The 27412-nt window shown below is 46.9% G+C and overlaps 2 protein-coding genes across 2 annotated transcripts; both read left to right on the forward strand.

Annotated features, from left to right (window-relative positions):
- SSMEM1 (serine rich single-pass membrane protein 1) lies at positions 1 to 4839 on the forward strand. The gene is made up of 3 exons (XM_081879556.1): positions 1 to 334; positions 2321 to 2378; positions 4242 to 4839. The coding sequence occupies exons 1-3, from the start codon at positions 137 to 139 to the stop codon at positions 4667 to 4669; spliced, it is 684 nt and encodes a 227-aa protein (XP_081735682.1). The 5' UTR covers positions 1 to 136; the 3' UTR covers positions 4670 to 4839.
- A 3543-nt stretch (positions 4840 to 8382) lies between these two features.
- CPA2 (carboxypeptidase A2) lies at positions 8383 to 27412 on the forward strand. The gene is made up of 11 exons (XM_081880085.1): positions 8383 to 8548; positions 13094 to 13175; positions 15789 to 15923; positions 16743 to 16841; positions 18144 to 18245; positions 19554 to 19655; positions 21400 to 21510; positions 21650 to 21740; positions 23594 to 23796; positions 26066 to 26150; positions 27181 to 27412. Exons 1-11 carry the CDS (start codon positions 8484 to 8486, stop codon positions 27366 to 27368), a joined length of 1263 nt encoding a protein of 420 aa, XP_081736211.1. The 5' UTR covers positions 8383 to 8483; the 3' UTR covers positions 27369 to 27412.

Below are 27412 nucleotides of genomic sequence, written 5' to 3' on the forward strand. Positions count from 1 at the left end.
AAAAAGGTTCTGTTGGGTCCTGGCCCACGGCTTGTGAGGCAAACTCCTGTCAACAATCAGTTGCCAGGGTACCATGTTGCCGCTGCCTCTTCAAACTCTTCGCTTCCTCGCCTGACATTTTGGCCCCTCGCGGTCCATGGCATTCCCTTTCCCATTCCTGTGGTGGATTTATTCACGGACCAGAGACCCCGTCGAGACCGGCTCCCTGGAGGAATTCGAGTGCGAGGAGGAGGTACCCGAGGAAGACGATGTCTGCTGGGCCCTGGGAGAAATCTTGCTTTATTACTGCCTGGCTGTAGCTGCTATAAGGATCATCTACATTGGTGCAGACTGGGTAATAGTCTTTTATTTTTATTTTTTTAAAAGATATTTATTAAGATTTTGTATAATAAAACAAGCATCACAATCAAACGGAAAAGAGAAAGACAATAAAAAACAGCACAATCAAACAAAACAGAAAAATACAATAAAAAACATAGAAAAAGTAAGAAAAAACAAAAAACAAAGAAAATCTAGTTTTTTACTTATTATCTTTATAACCCTCTTTCCTGACTTCCTCGCATCTCCCTTTTCTGTGTTCCCCTTTACACAATCAAATTCAGCAATTCCTTACCCTCTTTCAAATCTTATTCAATATTATACATTTCAACCTATTATGTCTCCGGTTTTTCCTTTCTTTTTAAATCCATTTTTACATGTTCTTTATAACTTAATCCCTTGTATCATTTTGTTTAAATTTGACATAATATTACTCTGGTCTTTTCACCCTTTTCTTTTAAAACATTTTTGCATATTCCTTTTAACTATCTCAGGTAATAGTCTTTTATTAGCCGTATTCCTCTTGTGTGCGGCTGGAGGACAGAAGGGGAGCCCAAAGCGCTGTCTTGTTGAACCTTTGGCTTCCAACAGCGGCCAGCTGGGTGTCCAGAACTTTTAGGTAAAGGTAACGGCTTCAGCAGACTCCAAACCAGCTGATGATTAAAAACAACAACACATGTGCTGGCTGAGTCTGATGGGAGCTGTACCCCAAAATATCTGAGGGGCCTGGCAAAGGCTGGCACGAACAATGGAAACATCATGCCAAAACGCACATACACGCGATTACCACCATAACAGCCAGCAGATAAAACTGAGCATTCAAAGCATCTATTCATTGCACAAATACAGTGGTGCCTCGCAAGACGAAAAGAATCCGTTCCGCGAGTCTCTTCGTCTAGCGGTTTTTTCGTCTTGCGAAGCAAGCCCATTGACAGCTTAGCGGATTAGCGCTATTAGCGGTTTAGCGGCTTTTAGCGGCTTAGTGGATAAGCGGCTTAGAAAAAGGGGGGGAAAGGGGAAAAAACCCGCAGGAACTCGCAAGACATTTTCGTCTTGCGAAGCAAGCCCATAGGAAATTCATTTTGCGAAGCACCTCCAAAACGGAAAACCCTTTCGTCTAGCGGGTTTTCCGTCTTGCGAGGCATTTGTCTTGCGGGGCACCACTGTAAAGCACATAATAATAATAATAATAATAATAATAATAATAATAATAATAATTTTATTTTTTTACACCCCGCACATTTTTTACACCCCAGCCACTCTGGGCGGCTTCCAGCACATATAAAAACATCAAACATATAATAATAATAATAATAATAATAATAATAATAATAATAATAATAATAATTTATTATCCGTACCCCGCCCATCTGGTTGGGTTTCCCCAGCCACTCTGGGCGGCTTCCAACAAAGATTAAAAATACATTAAAAACCTCCCGATGCAGAGCTGCCTTCAGATGTCTTCTAAAAGTCGCGTAGTTCTTTATCTCCTTGACATCTGGAGGGCATTCTACAGGGAAGGTGCCACCACTGAGAAGGCCCTTTGCCTGGTTCCCTGTAACTTGGCTTCTTGCAGTGAGGGAACCAGTAGAAGACCCTCAGAGCTGCACCTCAGTGACCGGGCTGAAGAATGGGAGATGCCTTATCCCAAAGATTCCTGGAAATGGTACCTTTCCCTTCGCAAAGCTACCATTTGCTTAAGGCACTATGGTTTGCTACAACTCCAACATGAAGCACCTCCCACCTCCCTTTAAAAGGGATTTGGGATTGGAGCAAGCTGTGAGGGGGCTATAGAAGGGGGTGGTTGAGGTGTGAAGCCTAACCCTTTGGGAATGGAATGATTCTAGACTGAAAGCGGCACATTGAGGACAAGCACAAACGGTTCCAGATTGAGAAAAGCTGTGTATTTGTGCTACAAATGGCTTGGTGTGCATGTAAACTTAGCCCCAATCATATGCATCGGGTTCTAAATAGAATTTTTTCCCATATTTTCCGAGAACAGATCGTCCCGAAATGCGGTGGTGGAATTCAGCCATGCAAGAAGGTTAGATATACAAAAGGTAAAATTTAATTCATTTGCTGCAAAAAAAAAACAAAAAAACAAAAACCAAACATTTCTTATTAAGCAAAAGTCAAGCAGGAACTCAGAGTTTAAAAACAACCTGCTGTTTGCTTTGGAGGAGACGATTGCCGCATACCCAGCTGTCCCGTTTTAAGCAGGACATCCCGGAATCACAGAATCTTATCTTGAATGTTCAAAATAATCATTTTAACCCATTATTGCTTTGTTCTTTTATAACCTGCTTTGAGGGTCGTTTTTTTGCCATCAAATGGTGTGTAAGCTGAAAGAAATATATTAAATAAGAATAGATCAAGTTGTGAGGCAATGACTGAGAGAGCGTCGCTCTCCACTGTCACCCAGTGAGTTTATAATAGGCAAGGGATCAAGTACAAAACAGTGATCTATTTAATAGGTGGATTAAACTGGGGTTGCCATATCCAGACAGAAAAGTTGTTGAACTTTTTTGGGGGCAAAGCTGTTCCAATTTGTTTTTTTATTTTTTTGCCAAAATTCTAGAACTTTTTTTTAGTTTAGGCCAAAGTTGTTTTTGAGTTATTTTAGGGATGTCCAACCGGTCGATTGATTGAACCAGTTTCTATTTTGATCCCGGAACGTCCCCCGCTGGGGTGTCCCTGTTTTCACCGGAGAAATGGAGGAGGGCACGGAATAGGATGTCCCTCTTTTCATTGGAGATACGTTGGAGGGTATGGCAGCATGGTCGTGATGCTCTTTGAGAACCACTGAGCTCAGGCGAAAGTGGATGGCAAGCTTGCTATTTCTCCACCGCAAAAATAACCCCCTCATCTCTCTCTCTCTCTCTCTCTCTCTCTCTCTCTCTCTCTCTCTCTCACCTGATGCCTGCTAGTGTTGTAAACAAAAATTGCCCTTTTCCCTTATGGGGTATCCAAGAGCCCATATAGAGTCCTTACATAGGTTCCCTATTGGTAGGAGAGAATAATAGAGGCCAAAGAGAGACTATTGAGAAGCAAAGGAGCTAGTAAGCTTGATCTTTATTGAACAGTTGCAACAGGGTGCTCCCCTCACCCGCAGGAGAGAAGAGGGACCTAGAAAAATGGTGTGCCTTATAAAGACTTTTGAAATTGCCACCCTGTAGATCAAGACCACCCCCAGAAACATCATACATACATCACAGAAGGGGTGGAACCTAAGACCACCCCTCAGATACATCACACCTACATCACAGAAAAGGCGGTCTAAAACAGAAATTTGAATGTTGTTTCACTCTTGTCCTTGTTTATCTCATCTCTGGCAGGTTACTTAATTGGATTTCCTGGGGAGCCTGGCTAGTCTTTTGTAGTGATAAATACTTACCATAGTTCCTGGGCCAGGTCACAGGCTCACACCCTATTCATATCTTAAATGTGCCCTTAAGACAGGATTTGTGAAGGAAATGACAATGGGGAGGCTTTTCTTTGACCATGCAGAGAAAACATTTGCTCAGTTTAGGAATCAAAATGGCTTCAGGTCGGTCTTCCTGGGCTGATCTATGTACGTGCGGTTATCAACATGACCATATATCTAAGACCTCAAAATTCCTATCACAATATCCCCCCTTTGGGGCTAGAATTTTTCTTAACAATTTTTGCCCCACAAATAATAACATGGTATGTTGTAAATGGATGCCTTTGTGTAAATATATAGGATGTCCCTCTTTTCATTGGAGATACGTTGGAGGGTATGGCAGCATGGTTGCGATGCTCTTTGAGAACCACTGAGCTCAGACGAAAGTGGATGGCAGCCTCGCTATTTCTCCACCCACCGCAAAAATAACCCCCTCATATCTCTCTCTCTCTCCCTCTCCCTCTCTCTCTCTCTCTCTCTCTCCCCTGATGCCTGCTAGGTTGCCAGGACCCCACCGACAGGTGTCAAGACAGCGTGTGTGGCATCCTGGGGTGCCTGAGGAAGCTGTTTACAGGAGAGTGTGACAGGGACGTCGCTGAGGACGAGGCGTCCCCCAGCTCTCCTCCTCCCAGGAAGGAGACGACAGAGCGCCTCTCCAAGCTCAGCCAGCAAACCTTCTGCGACAGCGACTCCGTGGGCACTTCAGAATCGCAGGTGTCCTCGTGGAAAGGCAGCCAGACAGGTGATACGGACGGCAGCGCCTCCAGCACAAAAGAGAGGAAGATGGCGGTGAGGCAGAGGAGCCCCAGGCGAGTGCCCTGGATGCCCGAGGAACCGTGTCCCCGCTGCAAAGCCAAGAGGACCAGAGAATGGCTGGCCCAGCACTTCCTTGACCCAGAATGGTGTTCTCCAGGAAAGCGCAACTGATCCTGAGGGGAGTCCCTTCCGGGGAAGGGAAACCATGTCCACACACAACCCGCTTTCGCCCAGGCTTCCTTCAAGGGTTGTTGGCCTGGGCGAGGAGGGTAAGATGGGCGACTCGCACCTCTGAGAGGTGACTGAGGGCTGAGTCGTGTCAATAAAGCTCCTATAACACATATGCCTGTTGTCTTTGTCCATGGAGTTTTCTTGGCAGGGATACTGGAGTGGCTTGCCGGTTCCTGCTCCAGGTGGATATCGTTTGGTCAAAACTCTCCACTATGACCTGTCCATCTTGGGTGGCCCTGCATGGCATAGCTCATAGCTTCTCTGAGTTATTCAAGCCCCTTCGCCACGGCAAGGCCGAAGAATGGATGCTTTTGAATTCTGGTGCTGGAGGAGACTCTTGAGAGTCCCATGGACTGCAAGAAGATCAAACCGATCCATTCTGAAGGAAATCAGCCCTGAGTGCTCACTGGAAGGACAGATCCTGAAGCTGAGGCTCCAATACTTTGGCCACCTCATGAGAAGAGAAGACTCCCTGGAAAAGACCCTGATGTTGGGAAAGATGGAGGGCACAAGGAGAAGGGGACGACAGAGGACAAGATGGTTGGACAGTGTTCTCGAAGAGACCAACATGATTCTGACCAAACTGCGGGAGGCAGTGGAAGACAGGAGTGCCTGGTGTGCTCTGGTCCAGGGGGTCACGAAGAGTCGGACACGACTAAATGACTAAACAACAACAACATACCACATAGCGTTCTCCTCTTTGCAACGTGCTGGGAAGGCGGCCGGCTTGTTGGAACGCCATTTGCCGACTGAATGGTGCGTCCATGAGAAGCCGCGCTGTGTCAGGCGTGGAGAGTCCTCCCCTCGCTTTGGTAACTTCACAGACAAGAATTAACGAGCGGTTTATATTTTATAGTTGTCAGGTTCTGGTGGTGGTTTCTCATGAGTAACCAGGCAGGACTCCGACGTGTCTTTAACAGGTTTTATTTGGTGCAAACTATTTACAGGGCAGAACCACAAAGTTCACATCTGTCTTAGTCACTTGCAGATTCCGGGTGGCCCCTTCCGGTTTCTCCCCCAACATAAGAACTTAGACACCCCAAACCTCCTTATGTTTCACCCCTCTGCGTAAGCTGGGTGACGGAAACAGCGTGTCTGCCTCCTGGTCAGCTGGACTAGGTGAGGCGCTTGGGCTCTCAGTAGCATCTTCAAGCCCTCCCCTCGCTTGGCCTTTCCCCCTCTGCTCCACTGGAGGTGTGGCATTCACCACCGCTGGACTAGACGCTGCTCCTCAGAAGCGTCAGAGGCTCTCTGTATCTCCCTGCCTCCTGTTGGGATCTGTGTTCGACCAAGCTGATAAAGCTCATCTTCCTCCAGCCTCCGAGTCCAATCGCCCCCGATGCGATTGACAACCTGAGCCTCTGATAAGGCTCCAGGCACATGCCATTCAGCAGAGAATCCAAACAGTGATGAGATTTATGGCTACATCATTGCTATGCTTTATTACTAAGCTACGCAGACAGAAAAATATATCCTCTCTCTGTGAGAGCAGAGAGCAACTGAAACAAAGAACAGGAAACCGTCACATCCGTCTCCCGTCTCCTGTGAGGCTTCCAATAGCCTGGACTGTCTCTGGAATGTAAACAGAGCCTTGTGACTCCAAAGCACTGCTCAGTGGCAAACAGAAACTAAGACCTCCCTCCCCTGTTCCGATGGCAGTTCCCTGACAATAGTCTTTCTGATTCAGTCATCTGGTTGCAAGCAAAAATCGACATCTCTCCACATTTAGAGTTGGCTATTCTAAATCCTCCCCCTTCTGTCTCTAGCAACATCCTGGGCGCAAAAGGGAAGTTCCTTCTCCTCTCTGCATTCTTTGTTCTCTAATACGGACGGATCTCCTAGTTCTTGGGGAGGGAGGGTCCCCTCAGGGGCGTCTTACCCATAGAGGTGAGTGGCACCAAGCGTGCTGGTCCTGGGGGTTAATCAAGAGGCGAGGTCCAAGTCCAGTCTGTGGTCGATGAAGCAACATGAAGGCAGTCCGTAAACGTCAAAGCTGGGTGCAGGGCAGGGTTCAGGCAGAGACTGACAACCACCAATGTTGCTCCTGCAACTTGGAACTGGGGCTGGCTGGCTTTTATATGCCCCGAGGCATAGGGCGGCCCCGGTCCACAGGTGACCCGCCTCTCCTGGCCTGGAGGCGAGCCCTCCTCCTGTGGGAACTTAGTTCCCTCTGCCTCTCTGCCCTGAGCCTCTGCAGCTCAGGAGAGGCTGGAGGGTTACTGGACCCAGAGGCAACCTCAGCTTCCTCTGACGGGGCTGAGAGTGGAACACCTGCAGGCAATGGGTCCTCCATCCCCTCAGGGGCCAGAGCAGACTCAGCTGGTGCCTGCACCTGAGGATCCAGCACAGGTGAGGACCCTTCAGGCTCAAGCCCCAGCCCCGGCTCAGCTGGTTCTGGAGGCGGGGACTCCTGTGCAGGCTGGGATTCCTCAGGTTTAGCCTCCGAGTCCAAATCCCAGGCCATCACACCAAGTTCTGGAGGGTGCCTGGCAGAATAAGGGCAAGTTCCCCCATCGTCCTGAGAAAACCCCTTAATTCCGATTTTATTTTATTTTATTCTTTGGTAGATTTACAGAAAGGAAAACGCACACCAATAATAAATTTTAGATAGGAGGAAGACTAGACATGGGTGCACAAAGCATCACTATTTTGAATGCAGAAGGTCATGGGTTCAAATCCCTGGCATTGCCAGGTAGGGCTGGTACAGATTCCTGCCCAAAGCCCCAGAGATCTGCTGCCAGTCAGTGCAGACAATTTGGAGCTACCTCTGGGTGGGGAACATTTGGCCCTCCAGAGGTTGCAGAACTACAGCTCCCATCAGCCCCAGCAATAATGACCAGTGGCTAGGGATGATGGGCGTTGTAATCATAATAATAATTTATTATTTGTACCCCGTCCATCTGGCTGGGTTTCCCCAGCCACTCTGGGCGGCTTCCAACAAAGATTAAAACTACATTAAAATGTCACACCTTAAAAACTTCCCTAAACAGGGTTGCCTTCAGATGTCTTCTGAAAGTCAGATAGTTTTTCTCTTTGACATCTGATGGAAGGGCGTTCCACAGGGCGGGCGCCACCACCAAGAAGGCCCTCTGCCTGGTTCCCTGTAACCTCACTTCTCGCAGCAAGGGAACCGCCAGAAGGCCCTCGGAGCTGGACCTCAGTGTCCGAGCAGAACGATGGGGTTGGAGACGCTCCTTCAGGTATACTGGCCCGAGGCCATTTAGTTGCAGTTTCTGAGTCACCTTCAAAAGTAGCCCCACATAGAGCGCATTGCAGTAGTCCAAGCAGGAGATAACTAGAGCATGCACCACTCTGGCGAGACAGTCTGCGGGCAGGGAGGGTCTCATCCTGCGTACCAGATGGAGCTGGTTGTAGTTCAGGAACGTTTGGATTCCCCGCACCAGGGTTAGCTGCCCCAGCACTCTGACTCACCTGTGAATAGGCTGTCTCTGGAATATCTGGGCCACATCCAGTTGCTTGGACAATTCTGCAATTTTGCTGTTTACTACCATGCCCCAAGGCCTCCTGCGTCCCAGCCTTGCTGATCAAGGTCCACCCATTAATTATATGATTACATCAAGGCAAGCAAGACTTTCCAAGGGAGAGATACTCCCTTATCTACCAAGGTGCTTCAAACCTTTCAGACATGACATGGGAATTTAAACACATGCAGCCACTTTGGAAAGGCTTAGACGCAGCTTAAATACAGCCTCGTTGAATCGTCGTTCTCCAGCTTCTGAACAACTTTCCAAATATGAGGCTCTTTCTGCTTCTTGCAGCCCTTGTTGGGGCTTCCCAGGGACTGCAGACATTTGCTGGGTGAGTTCTCCTTTGGACCCCACTGTTTTTGAAACGCTTTCTTTGCTGCTTTCGTATCCTCCAACCGCCCCTTATTTTCCCAGGAAATTCCTGGAATCACAGAAGCCGGCTTCTGATCTGAGATGAGCCAGTGTTGTCTCTGGCGCTTGCAAAAGACGCATGTCTTTTGGTCACACTCTTCCATGCAAGCCAGCTGACTTGGGCAGCGCCAAAAGGTGTGCCTCCCAGTTTTCATCAGGGGAACGTTGGAGGGTATGTGGTTCTCAAACACTGCAATACCAGCAGACTTCGGGGCTCAGGGTGACCCTGCTGGCTGATGGCAGTTTTGTACAGATAGAGATAGGTAGCCGTGTTGGTCTGCCATAGTCAAAACAAAACAAATTCCTTCCAGTAGCACCTTAAAGACCAACTAAGTCAGTTCTTGGTATGAGCTTTCGTGTGCATGCACACTTCTTCAGATACACTGAAACAGAAGTTTCCAGACCCTTCTATATAGTGAGAAGGTGGGGAGGGGTATTACTCAGAAGGGTGGTGGGAATGGGTGATTGGCAGATAGCTGTGATGAGCCTGCAGTTTTGTAGTTCGTCTAGAGATTGGAGTATGTTTGTGTTTGGGGCAACCTCAAAATTCCTTCCTATGCCCTCAGGAAGATTGCTTCTTAGTTCGGCAAGCATCCGTCCTGATTCATTTACAGGGACGACTTAGCAAATATCATCTCACACTTTCCGGGGTATTTCCCCAACACTCCCAAAAAGTGGAGGGGGTGCAGGTTTGTTCTGCGAAAGCTCGGAATCAACTCTAGTTGCACAATCTGAATCGCGCAACTCCCCCCAAATATTATTATTATTATTATTATTATTATTATTATTATTATTATTATTATGCATATGTGGCTCCAGGGTGCAAAGATTTTCCCGGCGCCCCCTCCCCAGGTTGCCCAGTCCCAGGTGCGCAGGAGGCCAGAGCTGGCCGGCCGCCTCAGCGTCTTGCTGGCTCGGTCGCCCCTGAGCTCACGGCAGCAGAAGAGCGGCGCTCTGAAAGATGGGCAAGCTCTTCCCCGGACTCAACTCTCGGGCCCCGGACTCTCGGCCTGGCACCCCTGAGAGCCCGGTGCCCAGGTGCCCCGCACCCCTAGCGCCTATGGGTAAGACGGCACTGCATCTTTGTATGGAGTTCTGTGCTGCCATGTGATAGCCAAAGCCACATGTGGGAGGCATTGAAGCATTGCTCCTGACACACACTTGAGGTGGTGGACAGTTTTGTCTCCCTGGGTTCCACCATAGATCAGATATGGGTGTCAGACAAAAATGACCCAGGGATCTTCCCCAGAAAGATTCAGGTTTCTCTGTGAGAAAAAGGAGTCTTACACAAAAGATCAGGCATAACCAGATTTATTGTCGAACAGCGATGTAAGGGAGACCCGCCCCAACCCAGCTTGTGCTGTAAAGAGGACAGCATACATTCCAGTTTACATCACATATAATTTATATCCTACCTAGTCCGAAATTCCTTCCTACAATCGCCTAATGGTCAGGAAACTGCAGTTACAGACTTTTCCGACACGCCTCCTTTACATTTTCTCCTTGATATGTGCCCCCAACCGTTAACATACATCCCATGTCCATTTACATACATCGCATGTTCATGCTAATTAACTTTATCTTCTTCAAGGGCCGTCTTGCCAATATTCATAAGCCTTTTACGCCTGCGCTAGCCCTCTAACCAGGGACGCGGGTGGCGCTGTGGGTTAAACCACAGAGCCTAGGACTTGCCAATCAGAAGGTTGGCAGTTCAAATCCCTGCGATGGGGTGAGCTCCCGTTGCTCGGTCCCTGCTCCTGCCAACCTAGCAGTGTGAAAGCACGTCAAAGTGCAAGTAGATAAATAGGTACCGCTCCAGCGGGAAGGTAAACGGCATTTCCGTGCGCTGCTCTGGTTCGCCAGAAGCGGCTTAGTCCTGCTGGCCACATGACCCGGAAGCAGTACGCCGGCTCCCTCGGCCAGTAAAGCGAGATGAGCGCCGCAACCCCAGAGTCGGCCACGACTGGACCCAATGGTCAGGGGTCCCTTTACCCTTTACCTTAGCCCTCTAACCTGTCTCTGCCATTTCTAGTTATAGCTTGAAACTATAAATCTGCCAAGTGTCCAGAGTCACAAACCACTTCTAACACACTGTTCCTAGTCTGAATTGCACCACTAACAAAGAGAGGAATTTCTAAGGCATATCTTTACTTCTAGCAGCATCCTTCTGTGTCAGGTGTTTGTTCCTTACTTACAACAAAGAGTTTTACTATTTGTGAACCTTTGAGCCAAAAGGTTACTCAGTTTCTCAAGGCAAGACATGGTCGTTCCTGCTCTGATTTATTCATTCATTATTCGTTTATCCCACAATGGGGCAGGTTTAATAATGCTTATCTTTACACTGCTCTAATGTGCATCACTGGCATTGCTGCTGAAATAAAAAAATTAAGGTTATATATATATATATATATATATTTATACCGGTACACACACACACACACACACACACACACACACACACACCTGTATAAAAGATAAGTATTCATAAATGAATATATAAACCACAGAAATATATATATATAACCCCACAGAAAAAGTCCTGAAACCATTTTATCCCTCCCAAATTGACCTCAAATATTTCTCTGAACGTTAGTGGCATTTAAAGAAGCTCTGTAAAAGTTAAAGAAATATTGCAAAAAAGAAAAACAGGTTTCAAAGGCAGATAGGTAGCCGTGTTGGTCTGCCATAGTCAAAACAAAATAAAAAAAATCCTTCCAGTAGCACCTTAAAGACCAACTAAGTTAGTTCTAGGTATGAGCTTTCGGGTTTACCCACCGCTCTTGTTGTGCGTCAAAGGATCAGGAGGGTTTGGGGATCCAGGAGAGTTACTGATACAGTACTTATTTATTTTACTCTGATACTTATTTATTTTCCAAGGTTTATACACAGCTCGATTTCAGCAAACAAACCTCAAAACGAGAAAAATTATCGATGAGAAGAATGAGCAGCCTTTCAAAAAGCCAAGATGGCAAGAGAATGAAAAAGGAATAAAACTCGCACCAGCTTTGTAAACTCCTGAGTAGGCCTGTCTGAATAAAAAATGGTTTTAGCAAGCTCTGAAAAGAGCACAGCGAAGGCACCTGCCTGGTTTTCAAGTAGCAGGGAGTTCCAAAGGGCAGGTGCTACCATACTAAAATACCATATTTTTCGCTCTAGAGGATGCACCGGATCACAAGATGCACCTAGTTTTTAGAGGGGGAAATCAAGAAAAAAAATATTATCCCCCCCCCCAGCCCCAAAGAGCAAAAAAGCCAAGACAGCGAGCAGGATCCATCTCGCTGGCTGTCTTGGCTTCTGCCATAGCTGCGCAACCTCTCCAGCGCGGCTAAAGAAGCCAAGGCAACGAGCGCAATCCATCCCTGACTGACTGGCTGCGTCAGTCCCTTCTCCCTCCTGGGGAAAAGCCCGCAAGAGTCGCGCGAAGCTCTTGGGGGCTTTCCTTGCCTGCCTCCCCCTTGCATTCGCTCCATAGGACGCACAGACTTTCCCCCTTAGTTTTTAAGAGGGGGGAAAGCGCGTCCTATGGAGCGAAAAATACGTTAGTTCTTACAAATGTGGCACAGGAGTTATGGACCTGTAGCAGTGCCAGTTCCGCCAAATGAAGTGGTGAAGTGGGCGATCTCATGGGTAAACGTCCGAGGACAGATCTCTCTCTCTCTCTCTCTCTCTCTCTCTTTGAGGGAGGGATCTCCTGCTCTGTCTGCTTTGAAAAGCAGCAAAAAAGCATTCCAGTTTGCAAGTTGTTTGTGACTGTTTCTTTGACAAGGCCCCATGGAAATCGGTCAGCGTCTTTCTGTGCATTTTTCCTCAAGCACAACACGTTTAGATGAAGGTTCCCTTATATAATGCATTTGTCTGTGTGATTTTCTCAGCCACGCACATTTTTCAGCACACCACACAACCGGGCTTTTTTTCAGCCAAAACTCACCAGAGCTCAGTTCTGGCACCTCTCAGGTGTCATTATAAGAGAACACTGAGTTCCAGCACCTCATTTTCTAGAAAAATAGCACATTTTTGTACATGTTGTCTGGTCAGAATTCCGCAGAATTCAGAGAACTGCAAATTTTGGGGAAATTTGCATTTTGGTCCAGGTTCGTGTTTTGAGAATACAGTGGTACTTCAGGTTAAGAACTTAATTCATTCCGGAGGTCCGTTCTTAACCTGAAACTGTGCTTAACCTGAGGTACCACTTTAGCTAATGGGGCCTCCCGCTGCCGCCGCACAATTTCTGTTCTCATCCTGAAGCAAAGTTCTTAACCCGAGGTACTATTTCTGGGTTAGCGGAGTCTGTAACCTGAAGCGTCTGTAACCCGAGGTACCACTGTATCGGACTTGGTAGGTTCACATCAAAATGTCTCCTCCCATCCCAAAGCTCACATTGGCTTTCCTGTGTGGTAAATCTACCTTGGATAAAATTGCAGTGCAGCAGAGAGCTGAGCTAAGTACCATTTTTAAAATCTTGTAGAGATCAAGTTCTTCGGCTGGAGCCAAGCAACAACGAACAGGTCCGCATCTTGAAGCAGCTTGAAGCTTTGGAACCTCTCCAGGTATGTGGTTTTTCCTCTTGGGGGTGTTGGCTAATTCTCCGTCCTGAATGTGAATGGTTGAATTGAATTTTATTACTAAGGTCACAGACCAGTTCCGGCTCGCTTACAATATCAGAAAAATCATAAAACACTACAGGAACACATTGGATTGCAATTGGGTAGAACAGAGACAATTCAGTTATAGCATCAGTTAAAAATATATATTAAATATTGATCACTAGAAGGAAGGATAACAACAGGAAGATTTAAAGAAGGAACTATTGGAAACTCAAGGCAGTAGAAACATCAGATGATTAGAGCCCCACCGAACTTGAAGCATGGGAAGCCCCAACAAAAATTTATAATTTGGCAGAATATTTGGACTATATGATATGTATTTGTATAGTTTGGAGTATTTAATGTGATTTGATTGGATTGTTAAAATGGAAAAATTAATAAAAATTATATATAAAATAAATAAATAAATCTTGATCACTAAAATATAACCTAAAATTGTCATTTAAAACCTTAATCATTTTGGTAGTACAGCTTGTTCCCTAAGTTTTATGGCAGTTGCACAGAATTTGGCCACCCTTAGCGTGATCTCTAGATCCTTGTCCTCTACCAGGAGTTTTAGACATTGAAGTTTGGACCCCTTTGGAGACAGCTTGTTCGGAGACTGACAGAGCCTCTGGAAAAAGAATACCCTGGAAGCTCAGCTCAGAAGCTCAGGCTACGCTATGCATAACTGCAGTTCTTTAAAAGTTGCACAAGTAATAATGCTTATAATTGCACCAGCTTCCACAGAGGAGCACCTGTTTCTTCCTTTGCTTGTTATACTTCATTTTTATCTTGGGCTGCTTCTCCAAGGCATTCACAAGCTCCACGCAAAGAGGGAGGCTGTAATTAGGGAGATGCTTAGGTGCGTACGGCAGTCCCGGTTCCTGCTCAGAGTCCTGATTATACTGGATCTGAAATCAGCATGAAATTTTTTTAAAAAAAAAAGGTCTTATATATATAAAATAAATGTTCATAAATGTACCAAGCAAACACGTACATAAATATACAAACCACATGTCTGAAGCAGCACAGGAAGACAGCCATGAAACCATTTTGACTCCCAAACTGACCAAATGTTTTCTCTGCAAGGTCGAAGGAAATGGAAAAGCCTCCCCATTGTCTTTTCTTTCACAAATCCTGTCTTAAGGGTATGCCTGTGTTTGAATAGGGTGAGCCTGTGACCTGGCTCAGGAACTAAGTATTTATCATTACAAAAGAATGGCCAGGCTCCCCAGGGTATCCAGTCAAGTGAGCATTAACGGGTAACCTGCCAGGCAGGAGGTAAACAACACACTCAGATTTCTGTTGTAGACCACCCTTTCTGTGATGTATGTATGATGTTTCTGGGGGTGGTCTTGGACTCCAGGGCAGGCAATTTAAAATGTCTATATAAGGGCGGACACACCTGGGTTCTGGGTTCCTCCTCCTTTTCCTACGTGTGAGGGGAGCACCCTGTTGCAACAGTTCAATAACGATCAGGCTTACCAGCTGCTTTGCTTCTCAATATTCTCTCTTTTTTAAAAATAATATTTATTAAAGTTTTGAAAGTTACAGAAAGAAAAAAGAAAAAGAATTAAACATAACAAAACCATACAATACAATACAAAGACAAACATATTACATATACATAACAAAAATAAAACAAAAACAATTTAAAAAAGAGAAAAAAGAAACACAACCAATACTTTCAATGATATTAACTTTCTTTTACTTGTTTCAGCGACCTCCTCACACCTCCCTTTTTTTGTATTCCACTTCGATTAATTGTTTCAGCAAATCCTTTCCATCTTCCTCAAATTTCTGTCCTATCATTTAACTTAACAAATTCTGACATTATTTTTTTCCTTTAATCCAATTACAATCTCTTATACTTAATTCTTTATAACATTTCTGCTAAAGCCATGTAACTTCATTCCAACATTTTTCTAACATTCCTTAGTTTTACAATATTTCTGTAGATAATCTTTCAATTTCTTCCAATCTTCTTCCACCAACTCTTCTCCCTGGTCTCGGATTCTGCCAGTCATTTCTGCCAATTCCATGAAGTCCATCATCTTCATCTGCCATTCTTCCCGGGTGGGTAGATCTTGTGTCTTCCAGTACTTTGCGATGAGTATTCTTGCTGCTTTGTTGCTTCTCAATATTCTCTGCTTGGCCTCAGTTATTCTCTCCAACCGATGGAGAACCTGCAAAGGACTCTGTAAGGGCTCTTGTGTCCCTCATAAGGGAATCAGGGCAGATTTCTGTTTATTACAAGCAGGTACACAGTCCCTGCAGGTCCAAATGTCCCTTCCATGTTGGGTTCGACTTGACTGGCTTCTCTGACTCCCAGGAGTGGTGGCAAAGGAGGAAACTCTCTCCCTGCCCCCACCCCACGCTCCCCCACCATCATGACACTGTTTCTGGCTAGCGTACTCAACAAAGATGGGGATTTGGGGTTTTCCGTTGCTGTGAGACGCTGCGATGGCTTCAGGGTTTTGCGACGTTCCCGGCATTTTCAGGGGCATCGGAGCCAATGACATTTCTTTCGACGATTCATTGACTCATGTTTTTTTGCTTATCTTTGCTTGTCAGCTGGATTTCTGGCGTTTCCCTTCATATCCTGGTCGCCCGGCAGATGTCCAGGTCCCCTTTGCCTGCTTGCAAGATGTCAAAGCCTTCCTGGAGTCCCATCAAATCAAGTACTCCGTCCTGATTGAGGATGTCCAGGTAGGAAAAGGGGGGGAAAGAGCTGGGAGGAAATCTACCATGAAGCCTTATTAAGGCTGTTGAGAATGCTTTAAAAGTATGGTGTGGATTTGACCTTTAAAAAAAAGGGTAAAGGACCCCTGACAGTTAAGTCCAGTCGTGAACGACTCTGGGGTTGCGGCACTCATCTCGCTTTATTGGCTGAGGGAGCCGGAGTACAGCTTCCGGGTCATGTGGCCAGCATGACTCAGCCGCTTCTGGCGAACCAGAGCAGCGCACGGAAACTCCATTTACCTTCCCGCCGGAGCAGTACCTATTTATCTACTTGCACTTTGACGTGCTTTCGAACTGCTAGGTTGGCAGGAGCAGGGACCGAGCAATGGGAGCTCAGCCCATTGCAGGGATTCAAACCGCTGACCTTCTGATCGGCAAGTCCTAGGCTCTGTGGTTTAACCCACAGCGCCACAGGAGCCTAGGTCCATACACAACACAAAACACTGTTGCTGTGTGTAGGTTTTATTTAGGTCTGATGAGGCCCTAAGCTACTGAAGGTAATGGGGCCCTTGATATGTCCAGCTGTCCTTTGTCAACAACAAATTGTCACTGTTTTTCATGTTGAATATATGCTATATGATGATTGATGGACCTAATAGGAGCCTACACAACACAAAACACTGTTGCTGTATGTAGGTTTTATTTTATTTCTTTTTTTATCTTATATCTTGGAAATGTACATCCAGTTTTTTCCTTCAAATTTTTTTGGGGCCCTCCAAGAGAGTGGGGCCCTAAACTATAGCCTGTTTAGCTTATACGTAAATCCAGCACTGGTTCTTGCTCTAGGCTATCGTGGATGAAGAAGCCCGAGAGATGAACCTCAACGCGCGGAAAGAGCGTGGCAGCAACAGTTTCAACTACGCCGCATATCACCCCTTGGAATCCGTAAGTGGGATAAAGATTTGATCACCTCCTCTAACCCGCCGCTTTTGTCTTTCTCTTCAAACTCAAGATGGAGATGGTGGAGAGGCAGTGTGCTGGTCCTGGGGGGGGCGGTTACCGTGCGGCATGGTCCGTGTCTGGTCCGAGGCTGAAGCGGGGTCCAAGGTAGGGAGTCGGGTAAGGTCAGGAACTCTGGCAGAAGAGCAGGACAGGGTGCAGGCAGGAACAGGCTACCAACGATGTTGCTCCCGCAACCTGGGACTGGGCTGACTGGCCTTTATCTCCTCTGAGGCATAGGGTGGCCCCGGTCCACAGGTGACCCGCCTCTCCTGGCCTGGAGGTGAGCACTCCTCCTGCGGGAACTTAGTTCCCTCCGCCTCTCTGCCCTGTGCCTCTGCAGCTCAAGAGAGGCTGGAGGGTTACCGGACCCAGAGGCAATCTCCTCTTCACCTGACTGGGCTGAGAGTGGAGCACCTGCAGGCAGTGGGTCCTCCATCACCTCAGGGGCCAGAGCAGACTCAGCTGGTGCCTGCACCTGAGGATCCAGCACAGGTTCAAGCCACTGGAGGCGGGGACTCCTGTGCAGGCTGGGATTCCTCAGGTTCCAAATCTGATTCCCAGGCCATCACAGGCAGAGACCTATGGACCTGCTCTTGCACCAAATGGCCATTTCAACTGCAGGTAGTTGATCCTGGCAGTCAGGGGGGCCCAGAGAGCCAGTCCTGTGCCCTGGCCTGGCGTGCCAAATCTGCCGCGCTGTTACAGCGAGGGCGACGTGCTGTCACTCGTCTGTAAGATGAAGAGATGTTAGGAAGATGCCTCGTGCTGAGCCAGATGTTGTTGCCTTGCCTAAGTCGGTATTTCTGGGGAATTAAATAATTGAATGGACTTGTGTGGGTGGATGAACAGCAAAAGGAAAGGGCTGGGCACCTGGATTTGAAAGGGCTAGCACACAGAGAGCCCCAGTGGTAGAGAATTAAACTCATAAAAGTTGCCCAATGGTGTCACGTTAGAAATATAATTTGTTAGACCTTTCTTATCCCATTACAACACTCCCCTCTTTTGCAAGGAACGGACCACATACTGCGAAGTAAGTTAAACATGCTTTACTTACAGATTCAAGGTCTCAGTCATGCATTGTTCCATGCAGCAGCCAGGATAACACAGGCAAAATACTTACTGCAAGCGTTGTCGCTTTACACCCAACACTTGTCCCCAGATACAACATTCCCTCTCCTTCTCCCCCCCCCCCATAAACATTCCTCTCTCTGACAGCGGTATAAAACACACAATGTTGTATTTTAGATTTACAGCGCTATGGATGATATTGTGGCTGAATACCCCCAGCTTGTGAGCAAACATCAGATTGGGGAGTCTTATGAAAAACGACCCCTCTTCGTCCTCAAGGTACGCCAATTTCATGTTAACTACTACATCATTATCTAACTGCAAATGGTGCAATTTCTCCCCCAGCTAGCTGCTTCTTGCCTATTTATGTTAGGATATAGTTCCGTTCCACCTTAAAAGGGAACAGGCTGTTGTGTGTCACACGCCTGTTTACTTCCGGCTCTCGCTGGGAACTTCCGTTTGTATATAGCTTTTGTGTTACTGCTGTTTTGCTGGAGACAAAGGGAAGCAGACATGTTTTCTTCTGTTCCTGAACTATGCTGAATAAAATGCTGTACATCATGCTTGCACATCTCTCTGTCCGCCTCTTCTGCTGTGAGAAGATTTGCACACTCTGCTGATGGAGCGTGCACAAGTCTCTAAACGTATCTGAGACTCGTGTCGCTGATTGATGGTGTTCCAAGGGAGACCGGCTGCCGGCTGGTGGCTGGAGCCAGCTGGGGGCCTGCCTGATTCCCCCATCTTCCCGGCAGTATCCCAACAATTTAATCAGCCTGCTGCCATGTTTCTGTTAGGATATTTCCTAACAGAATGCTCTGTCATTTTCACTCATGGATTGTGAATGGTTGATGCAACTGTTTAAGGACATTGGGGTTTCTGTGAAATGTCCTATACAGGTGTATCAAGACAATAGATCCTGTTTGGCTTTGCTGAACTCAGAGAGTTGCAAGCAAAGAACCAAGTACTTGCAGATTAAGCTACATCGTGCAAGAGAGTGTATTCAGAAAGGACTCATTCAGGTGTCCTACATGCCAGGAAATGAAATTCCTGCTGATCTGTTGTCTAAGGTTGTTAACAGAGAACAACTTCAGGTTTATGTACAGAGGTTGCAATTGGATTGAACCACAGGTACTACAGGTTACATGGAAAGGGGGAAGATGTTAGGATATTTGTGTTGTGTGTCACAAGCCTGCATACTTCCTGCTCACAGGATGCTTCCGTTTTGTATATAGCTTTTGTTTCTCTCTGTTGCCTCGACACGAAGGCAGGCAGTCATGTTTTTCCTTGGTTCTGACCAACGCTGAATAATGTTGTAAATATGCTCTTCTGGGTGCATCTTCTGTTGCGGAGTCTGCTGCAAGGGCATGCATGAGTCCTGGAATGTGTCTGAGGCTCGTGTCGCTAACTGACTGATGTTCTACAGGAGACAGATGGATCGTTGGGAGATGACTGTCTCCCTGGCAGTATCCCAACAGTTTCGATGGTTGTATTTTGCTCCTGTTAGCCACCCTGCACACATTTTGGTGCAAAGGCAGGGTGCAGATCCAGCAAGTAAACATCCCTTAAACATCCCTTTCCGTCCAATAGTTCAGCACCGGAGGAAGGGGCCGTCCTGCGATCTGGATCGATGCCGGCATCCACGCTCGAGAATGGGTCACGCAAGCTACTGCCCTTTGGACTGCGAAGAAGGTTGGCTGTTCTTTCCGACTGAACTATGGCTAATCCCTTTTTGCCTAAGGGCCGCATTGAGCCTTCGGCGTGCCTCTGCGGGCCGCATGCCAGCAGTGAGCATGGCCAAAATGAGTGAGACCCATGCTCATAAACATACCGCTGGAGGATAAAAGGGAGCAGAACTATTTCTCAGAAAGAGGTTCCACTGCAACCCTTTTGGCCTGGAGTTCCACCAAAACTCAGGTCCGACTCAAGCTGGCCATCTGTAGGTGAAGAGGATTACCAGCTGAAAACACAGAACGGCTGTTTTCCCTCCTCCCTAAGCCATAGCTGTCAACTTTCCCCCTTTTTAAAGGGAATTTCCCTTATTCCAAATAGGATTCCTTGCAAGAAAAGGGAAATGTTGACAGCTATGCTCAAAGCTGTTTTGGAGAAAAATGCATCTAAGTGAAGTTTTCCCTAAGAATCATAGAATTGCAAAGTTGGAAGGGAACCCAAGGGTCATCTAGTCTGACCCCCTGCAATGTAGGAATTCTTCACCCAACGTGAGACTTGAACTCATGACCCTGAGATTAAGTCTCAGGTGCCCAGAACTGTGGTGCCCAGAACTGGAGTACTGTGTCCAGTTCTGGGCATCACAGTTCAAGAAGGACACTGACAAACTGGAACGGGTCCAGAGGAGGGCAACCAAAATGGTCAAAGGCCTGGAAACGATGCCTTATGAGGAACGGCTAAGGGAGCTGGGCATGTTTAGCCTGGAGAAGAGGAGGTTAAGGGGTGATATGATAGCCATGTTCAAATCATAGAGGAGGGAGAAAGGTTGTTTTCTGCTGCTCCAGAGAAGCGGACACGGAGCAATGGTTCCAAACTACAAGAAAGAAGATTCCACCTAAACATTAGGAAGAACTTCCTGACAGTAAGAGCTGTTCGACAGTGGAATTTGCTGCCAAGGAGTGTGGTGGAGTCTCCTTCTTTGGAGGTCTTTAAGCAGAGGCTTGACAACCATATGTCAGGAGTGCTCTGATGGTGTTTCCTGCTTGGCAGGGGGTTGGACTCGATGGCCTTTGTGGTCTCTTCCAACTCTATGATTCTATGATTCTAAGTCTCGTGCTCTACCGACTGAGCTGTCCCTTGGATTAGATACAAAACGAGAGAGACAGGATAAATATGGACTGTGGCTAACACTGTGTCTCCATCGCTTCCCACACCAGCCGTGAGAGTGTGCTGCATGCAGAGTAAACGGGAATATGTGCACATACTATAAAGGCTTAAATGCTCCAGGGACACGATACCTCCAGGACCACCGCTCTCCATAGGAACCGACAGAACTGGACCCCGTGATCATTATCTGAGGCCCTTCTTTGTGTGCCTCCTCACATGAGATGTACAGAGGGCAGCAACACGAAAGCAGGGCCTTTTCTGTGGTGGCTCCCCGTTTGTGGCACGCTCCCCCTAGGGAGGTTTGCCTGGCACCTTCATTATACATCTTTACGCAGCAGGGTAAAAATGTTCCTTTTCAGCTGAAAAGGAACATCCAATGCCCTTTTAAATGTATTGTGGGAGGGGGTGATTATTGGGTTGCTGTTCTTATTTTCACTAGGTATTTTGTGGTTTTTCTATTGTGATTTTTATGTTCTGAACTGCCCTGAGATCTGTGTGAATGAAGGGTGGTATACAAGTAATAATAATAATAATAATAATAATAATAATAATATACAGATTGAGACAAAAATAGCCCTGTGACCTCTCCTGCCCTCTCCAGATTGCCAGTGACTATGGGAACGATCCGTCAGTAACTTCCCTGTTAAACGCAATGGATGTTTTTCTGATGCCTGTTGCAAATCCGGATGGATACGTCTTCTCTCAAACCAAAGTGAGTCCTTGAAAACCTACCACCTTCTCTTCCCATTCAAACTGGGAAGCTTTTCAGCCATTGCGGTCCTTTCTCGCTGCTCTCCTGGTGTTTTGTGGAGGGTTTTTCCAACGGCGCCATTCTTCTCTCTGACTTTCAGAATCGTATGTGGAGGAAGACCCGCTCCAAGATTCCTGGCAGCTTATGTTTTGGGGCTGATCCAAACAGGAACTGGGACGCCGGCTTTGGAGGTAGGTAGGCAGAAGGATTTAATATTGAGCTGACGCAACAGGGCACGATGCTTTGCTCGACTGATTCCATTTATGAATCATCCTCCATAAAATATCTTGAAGCCATTACACAGGGCAAAACATCAACAGTTTAAAAATAAAATATATACTTTTCACTCTATAGGATGCACCAGACGATAGGACGCACCTAGTTTGGGGGAGAGGAAACAAGAAAAAAAAAATCTGAATCCCAGAAGCCAGAACAGCAAGAGGGATCTGGCTTCTGGGATAGCAGCTGGGATAGCTGGTCTAGCTTTCATCCCTGTGCCCTGCGGAGGCTTCGCGGGGCCATCCAAAAGCCAGAATAGCTAGAGGGAGCGCTGGAGAAGCCTGGAGAGCGAGAGGGGCTGGTGCGCACCGACCCCTCTCGCTCTCCAGGCTTCAGCGAAAGCAACGCGTAGCCTCCAGAGCGCGGAGGGAGCGCTCCCTCTGCGCTTTGGAGGCTTCGCATTGCTTTCGCTGAAGCCAAGGAGCCTGCATTTACTCTATAGGACGCACAAACATTTCCCCTTTATTTTTGGAGGGGAAAAGTGCGTCCTATGGAGCGAAAAACAAATAAGGACAAATCCCACATACAAAAATTAAAAACAAATTCCAATACAAACAGAAAGAAAGGCTTACTGAAATAGTCCTCGATAGTCCACGAAGACGGTGTCTATTTGATGTGCAAATCCCTTTCAAAATTCCCAAAGGATTCTGCTCTTATTTATCCTCCATGAGACCATCAGTTTGGCTCCCAGCCCTTTTCCACGGTAGTGCCAAGATTCTAGTTCTCCTTAATACTACTAATAGTAATTTTATTATTTAGACCCCACCCACCTGGCTGGGTTTCCCCAGCCACTCTGGGCAGCTTATAGAACATATAAAACATATTAAAACTGTCGCTTTCTGCCCTAACCACTAGGCCATTGGCAGCTGTTGTGGGAGCAAGGAGAGGCCTTAAGTGCAGCATATACCCTCCGACATTTCTCCGATGAAAACAGGGACGTCTTATTCCATAACCATCATCATATTTTTATTATTTATACCCCACCCATCACACTGGGTTGCCCCAGCCCCTCTGGGTGGCTTCCAACATGTATAAAAGCACAATAAAACGTTGAACATTAAACAACTTCCATATCTGCACACATGCTGGCCTTCCGATATTTTCCAAATGTTGTATAGTTAGTTACTCATCTCTTTGGCTCAGGGATCACATAACTCCTTCCAACATTTCTCTGATGAAAATAGGGACTTCCTAAGGAAAAGTGGGCGGGACGTGGGTGGCACTGTGGGTTAAACCACAGAGCCTAGGACTCGCCAATCAGAAGGTCGGTGGTTTGAATCCCCGCGACGGGGTGAGCTCCCGTTGCTCGGTCCCTGCTCCTGCCAACCTAGAAGTTCAAAAGCGTCAAAGTGCAAGTAGATAAATAGGTACCGCTCTGGCGGGAAGGTAAACGGCATTTCTGTGCGCTGCTCTGCTTCGCCAGAAGCGGCTTAGACATGCTGGCCACGTGACCCGGAAGCTGTACACCAGCTCCCTTGGCCAGTAAAGCGAGATGAGCGCTGCAACCCCAGAGTCATCCACGACTGGATCTAATGGTCAGGGGTCATTTTACCTTTACTTTTACCATACCTCCAACATTTCTCCAACGAAAATAGGGACATCCTAAGGAAAAGCAGGACATTCCGGGATCAATTCAGAAACCGGGACGGTTTTTTGTAAATCCGGGTCTGTCCCTGGAAAATAGGGACCCTCGGAGGGCCTGCAGTCCCAGCCTCGTGGTGAGCTTTCGTTTTGACCTTGTTCCTTGGGCTTCCCGCCTTTGCAGGACCCGGAGCCAGCAACAACCCCTGCTCAGACTCCTACCACGGCCCCAGCGCCAACTCCGAGGTGGAAGTGAGGTCCGTTGTGGATTTCGTGAGGAGCCACGGAAACCTCAAGGCCTTCATCAGCATCCACAGCTACTCCCAACTCCTGATGTTCCCCTACGGCTACAATTGCGCCGCCGCCATCAAGGATTACGAAGAACTGGTAAGGCCCCAGGCTGGACTTGGCTGGACTAGCAGAGACGCCTGTTATGGACCGAAGTTCTCACCCTGGGCCAGCAGGGGGATACTGTAGATAGTTTTCACTCAGGTCCACATATGCAAATAAGGAATCGAAAGTGACGTTCAGTGATTGGATAGTTACAGAAAGTTGTTACTGTTGCTATGTAGTTGAGCTCTATATAAGCAGGTTGGCTGAACCCTTCAGTTCAGTTCTGTTCTGGCCTGTGAATAAACAAGAGCTGTCTGAAGAATCTGATATCTTCACCCACAACTTAACAACACCCTCTGCTGGCCGGCTGCTCGATGACAGTGGCGAAGGTTATGTCTCCAGTGGCTAGAGGTAGAGGTGGAACTCATTGCCACAGGACAGCCACCAACTCAGATGGCTAAAAAAAGAAAAAGGATTAGGTGAAAATCACAGAGGAGAATGCTCCTAGCCGCAATGGCAGTGTTTGCTTCCGCTGGTGGAGACAACTGTGCCACTGTATGCCAGTTGCTGCAAATCACAGGTCTGGAAGAGTCTTGCCCTTGCACCCAGGTCCTGCTTTGGGTTTCCATAGGTATCTGGTTGGCCACAGTGAGAAAAGGATGCTGGACCTGCAGCTCAGAGATAAGCACAGCCAGACTCCTCTTAGGTCCCAATTTATTTCTCCAGTAGCACCTTAGAGACCAACTAAGTTTGTTCTTGGTATGAGCTTTTGTGTGCATGCACGAAATATCTGAAGAAGTGTGCATGCACACAAAAGCTCATACCAAGAACAAACCTACCATATTTTTTGCTCTATAAGACTCACTTTTTCCCTCCTAAAAAGTAAGGAGAAATGTGTGTGCGTCTTATGGAGCGAATGCAGGCTGTGCAGCTATCACAGAAGCCAGAACAGCAAGAGGGATTGCTGCTTTCACTGCGCAGCGATCCCTCTTGCTGTTCTGGCTTCTGAGATTCAGAATTTTTTTTTCTTGTTTTCCTCCTAGGTGTGCCTTGGGGTCTGGTGCATCTTATAGAGTGTGCATCTTATAGAGTGTGCATCTTATAGAGTGTGTAAACTAGGTGTGCCTTGGGGTCTGGTGCATCTTATAGAGTGAAAAATACGGTAGTTGGTCTCTAAGGTGCTACTGGACTTTTTAAAAATTATTTATATATTTCTACTGCGTCGCGGCTACCTACCTGAATTTATTTATCATATTCTTTATTTGTTTTAAGAATCCATTCATTTTAATACTTTACTCACCCGGTTAATATCATCGTTTCTGAGCAATGGACAAAGGAATCTGTCATAGATCTGTAGAAAGTCGAGACGATTTTAAACTGTTTTAGCACATTACCTTTTCATGTTTTGTTTTGTTTTGTTTTGCTTTTTTGAAATGGTTTTTATTTGATTTTACAAATATAATCTCCCTCCATGGGTCCTATTGTCAACATTTTCAACCGCATATTGTTTCGTAATCTATATTTTATATCAATCCATATTGCCCATAGCATTTGTTACATTACGGGTGAGATTAAAACCCTGCTAATGTTTTCATCTGTTTACAGTGGTCTTCTAAATAAATTATAAGCTTTCCCCATTCTTTCTTACTTTTGTATGTTTTAAAGCAGGGTTGTAAATCTGTCTGGATTTTCCTGTTTTTATCTCTTGCAAACTGCTGCGAGGTGGTTGTTGTTGTTGTCATTGTGGTTTTACCATCCAGCGATGCATAGAATAAACCCAACCAACCAACCACACCTCTAGCTTTGTTTTATCAATCCTTTGGTAGGAGATGTTCCAGGGATCCAAAGGAAGGCGGACTTCCTGTTTACACCTTCCCGCTTCAGTGCCAAATTCTTGATTTTTGGTTCGTTTAATTCCCCGATCCTTAACTTGACCTACTCACGGGTTGTTGTTTAGAAGCCGAATTGTCACAGGAAAAAGGTCAGCGCTCTCCGACAACGGCTGTGCAGCTTCACTCCGCAGAAGTAGCGATTGACTCTCAGCACCGCGCCAGACTCCCCGTTCCACTCCGGAGCCCTTTACAGGGTTCCGTTACAGATTGGGGGGGCGCTGAAGGTGCCCGCCGAGCCCCACGGTTGCAGGCTTCACCCGCCTGCGATTTTCCAAGGGTCCCCGCTTCACTGTAGTGGCAGGACCCAATTTCTGCGGAGCTTCCTCCCTCAGAGCTAGAGGGAATCCGCCATTGCCGATGGCGCCGCCTCCGGAAGTCCTCCCAAAGGTTGTTTTGTGATTCCCGCCAACTGACTTTTGATTTCCTTCTAGGATGCACTAGGAAAAAAGGCGGCCGATGCCCTTGCTTCTCTCTACGGCACCGTATATAAAGTTGGCCCCATTTGCAACATTATCTGTGAGTATATATGCCTGATACTGTATTGTGGTCATCAGAGGTCTTCCTCAGCTCAGGATGGGGGCGGCTTTTCAGCCCGAGGCGAAAGAGGGTGGAGCCACAGAGGCCACACCCACCTCAGTTGCTTTTTGTAGTTTCACTACCAAGGTCCGTATAGTTAAAGCCATGGTTTTCCCAGTAGTGATGTACGGAAGTGAGAGCGGGACCATAAAGAAGGCTGATCGCCGAAGAATGGATGCTTTTGAATTCTGGTGCTGAAGGAGACTCTTGAGAGTCCCATGGACCGCAAGAAGATCAAACCTCTCCATTCTGAAGGAAATCAGCCCTGAGTGCTCACTGGAAGGACAGATCCTGAAGCTGAGGCTCCAAGACTTTGGCCACCTCATGAGAAGAGAAGACTCCCTGGAAAAGACCCTGATGTTGGGAAAGATGGAGGGCACAAGGAGAAGGGGACAACAGAGGACCAGATGGCGGGACAGTGTTCTCAAAGCTACCAGCATGAGTTTGACCAAACTGCGGGAGGCAGTGGAAGACAGGAGGGCCTGGCGTGCTCTGGTCCAGGGGGCCACGAAGAGTCGGACACAACTAAACAACTAAACAAGAACAAAGTTTCGCTACCAGCACTGATAAATATTTCAGTTTTTCGGTTGAACAATAAACTGCTTACACGCTTAGCAATATTATTTGACACCTTAACACGGCAAATGTTAAATACTTTGTGGAATAGGCCAGAGCTCAGGGATGATGGGAGTTGTAGTCCAACAACATCTGGGGTCCCACAGGTTGAGAACTGCTGATCTATGGGCTATTATAAAAATGAGGCTGCATTTTAAATAATTGTATTTTTAACCTGTATTTTAAAATGTTTCCCCCCCATTATGTTTTTATTGTAATTTTACTGGTGTTAGCCGCCCTGAGCCCGGCACTGGCCGGGGAGGGTGGGGTATAAATAAAAATAAATTATTATTATTATTATTATTATTATTATTCGTACAGATTGTTCCATCCTGAGCATTTTTCTTCCTTCCAGATCAAGCCAGTGGAGGCAGCATCGACTGGACTTACGACCAAGGCATCAAATACTCCTTTGGTCTCGAACTCAGAGACACCGGCCGGTACGGATTCCTCTTGCCCGCCAGCCAGATTATTCCGACTGCCCAGGAGACCTGGCTGGCTCTGAAAACCATCATGGAGCACGTGAGGGACCATCCATACTGAGAGGAGGGATTTTGGAGTCTAGAGGGACAGGGAGAAAAATCAGC

This window comes from Podarcis erhardii (assembly GCF_964252035.2).
Source record: "Podarcis erhardii genome assembly, chromosome: 10".
Lineage (NCBI taxonomy): Eukaryota > Metazoa > Chordata > Lepidosauria > Squamata > Lacertidae > Podarcis > Podarcis erhardii.

Coding starts and splice junctions, on each gene's coding strand:
- SSMEM1 (XM_081879556.1), top strand. CDS start 137: ATGGCATTCCCTTTCCCATTCCTGTGGTGGATTTATTCACGGACCAGA. Junction 335..2,320: donor TCTACATTGGTGCAGACTGG/GTAATAGTCTTT, acceptor TTCCGAGAACAG/ATCGTCCCGAAATGCGGTGG. Junction 2,379..4,241: donor GAAGGTTAGATATACAAAAG/GTAAAATTTAAT, acceptor GATGCCTGCTAG/GTTGCCAGGACCCCACCGAC.
- CPA2 (XM_081880085.1), top strand. CDS start 8,484: ATGAGGCTCTTTCTGCTTCTTGCAGCCCTTGTTGGGGCTTCCCAGGGA. Junction 8,549..13,093: donor GGACTGCAGACATTTGCTGG/GTGAGTTCTCCT, acceptor AAAATCTTGTAG/AGATCAAGTTCTTCGGCTGG. Junction 21,741..23,593: donor CTGGGACGCCGGCTTTGGAG/GTAGGTAGGCAG, acceptor CCGCCTTTGCAG/GACCCGGAGCCAGCAACAAC.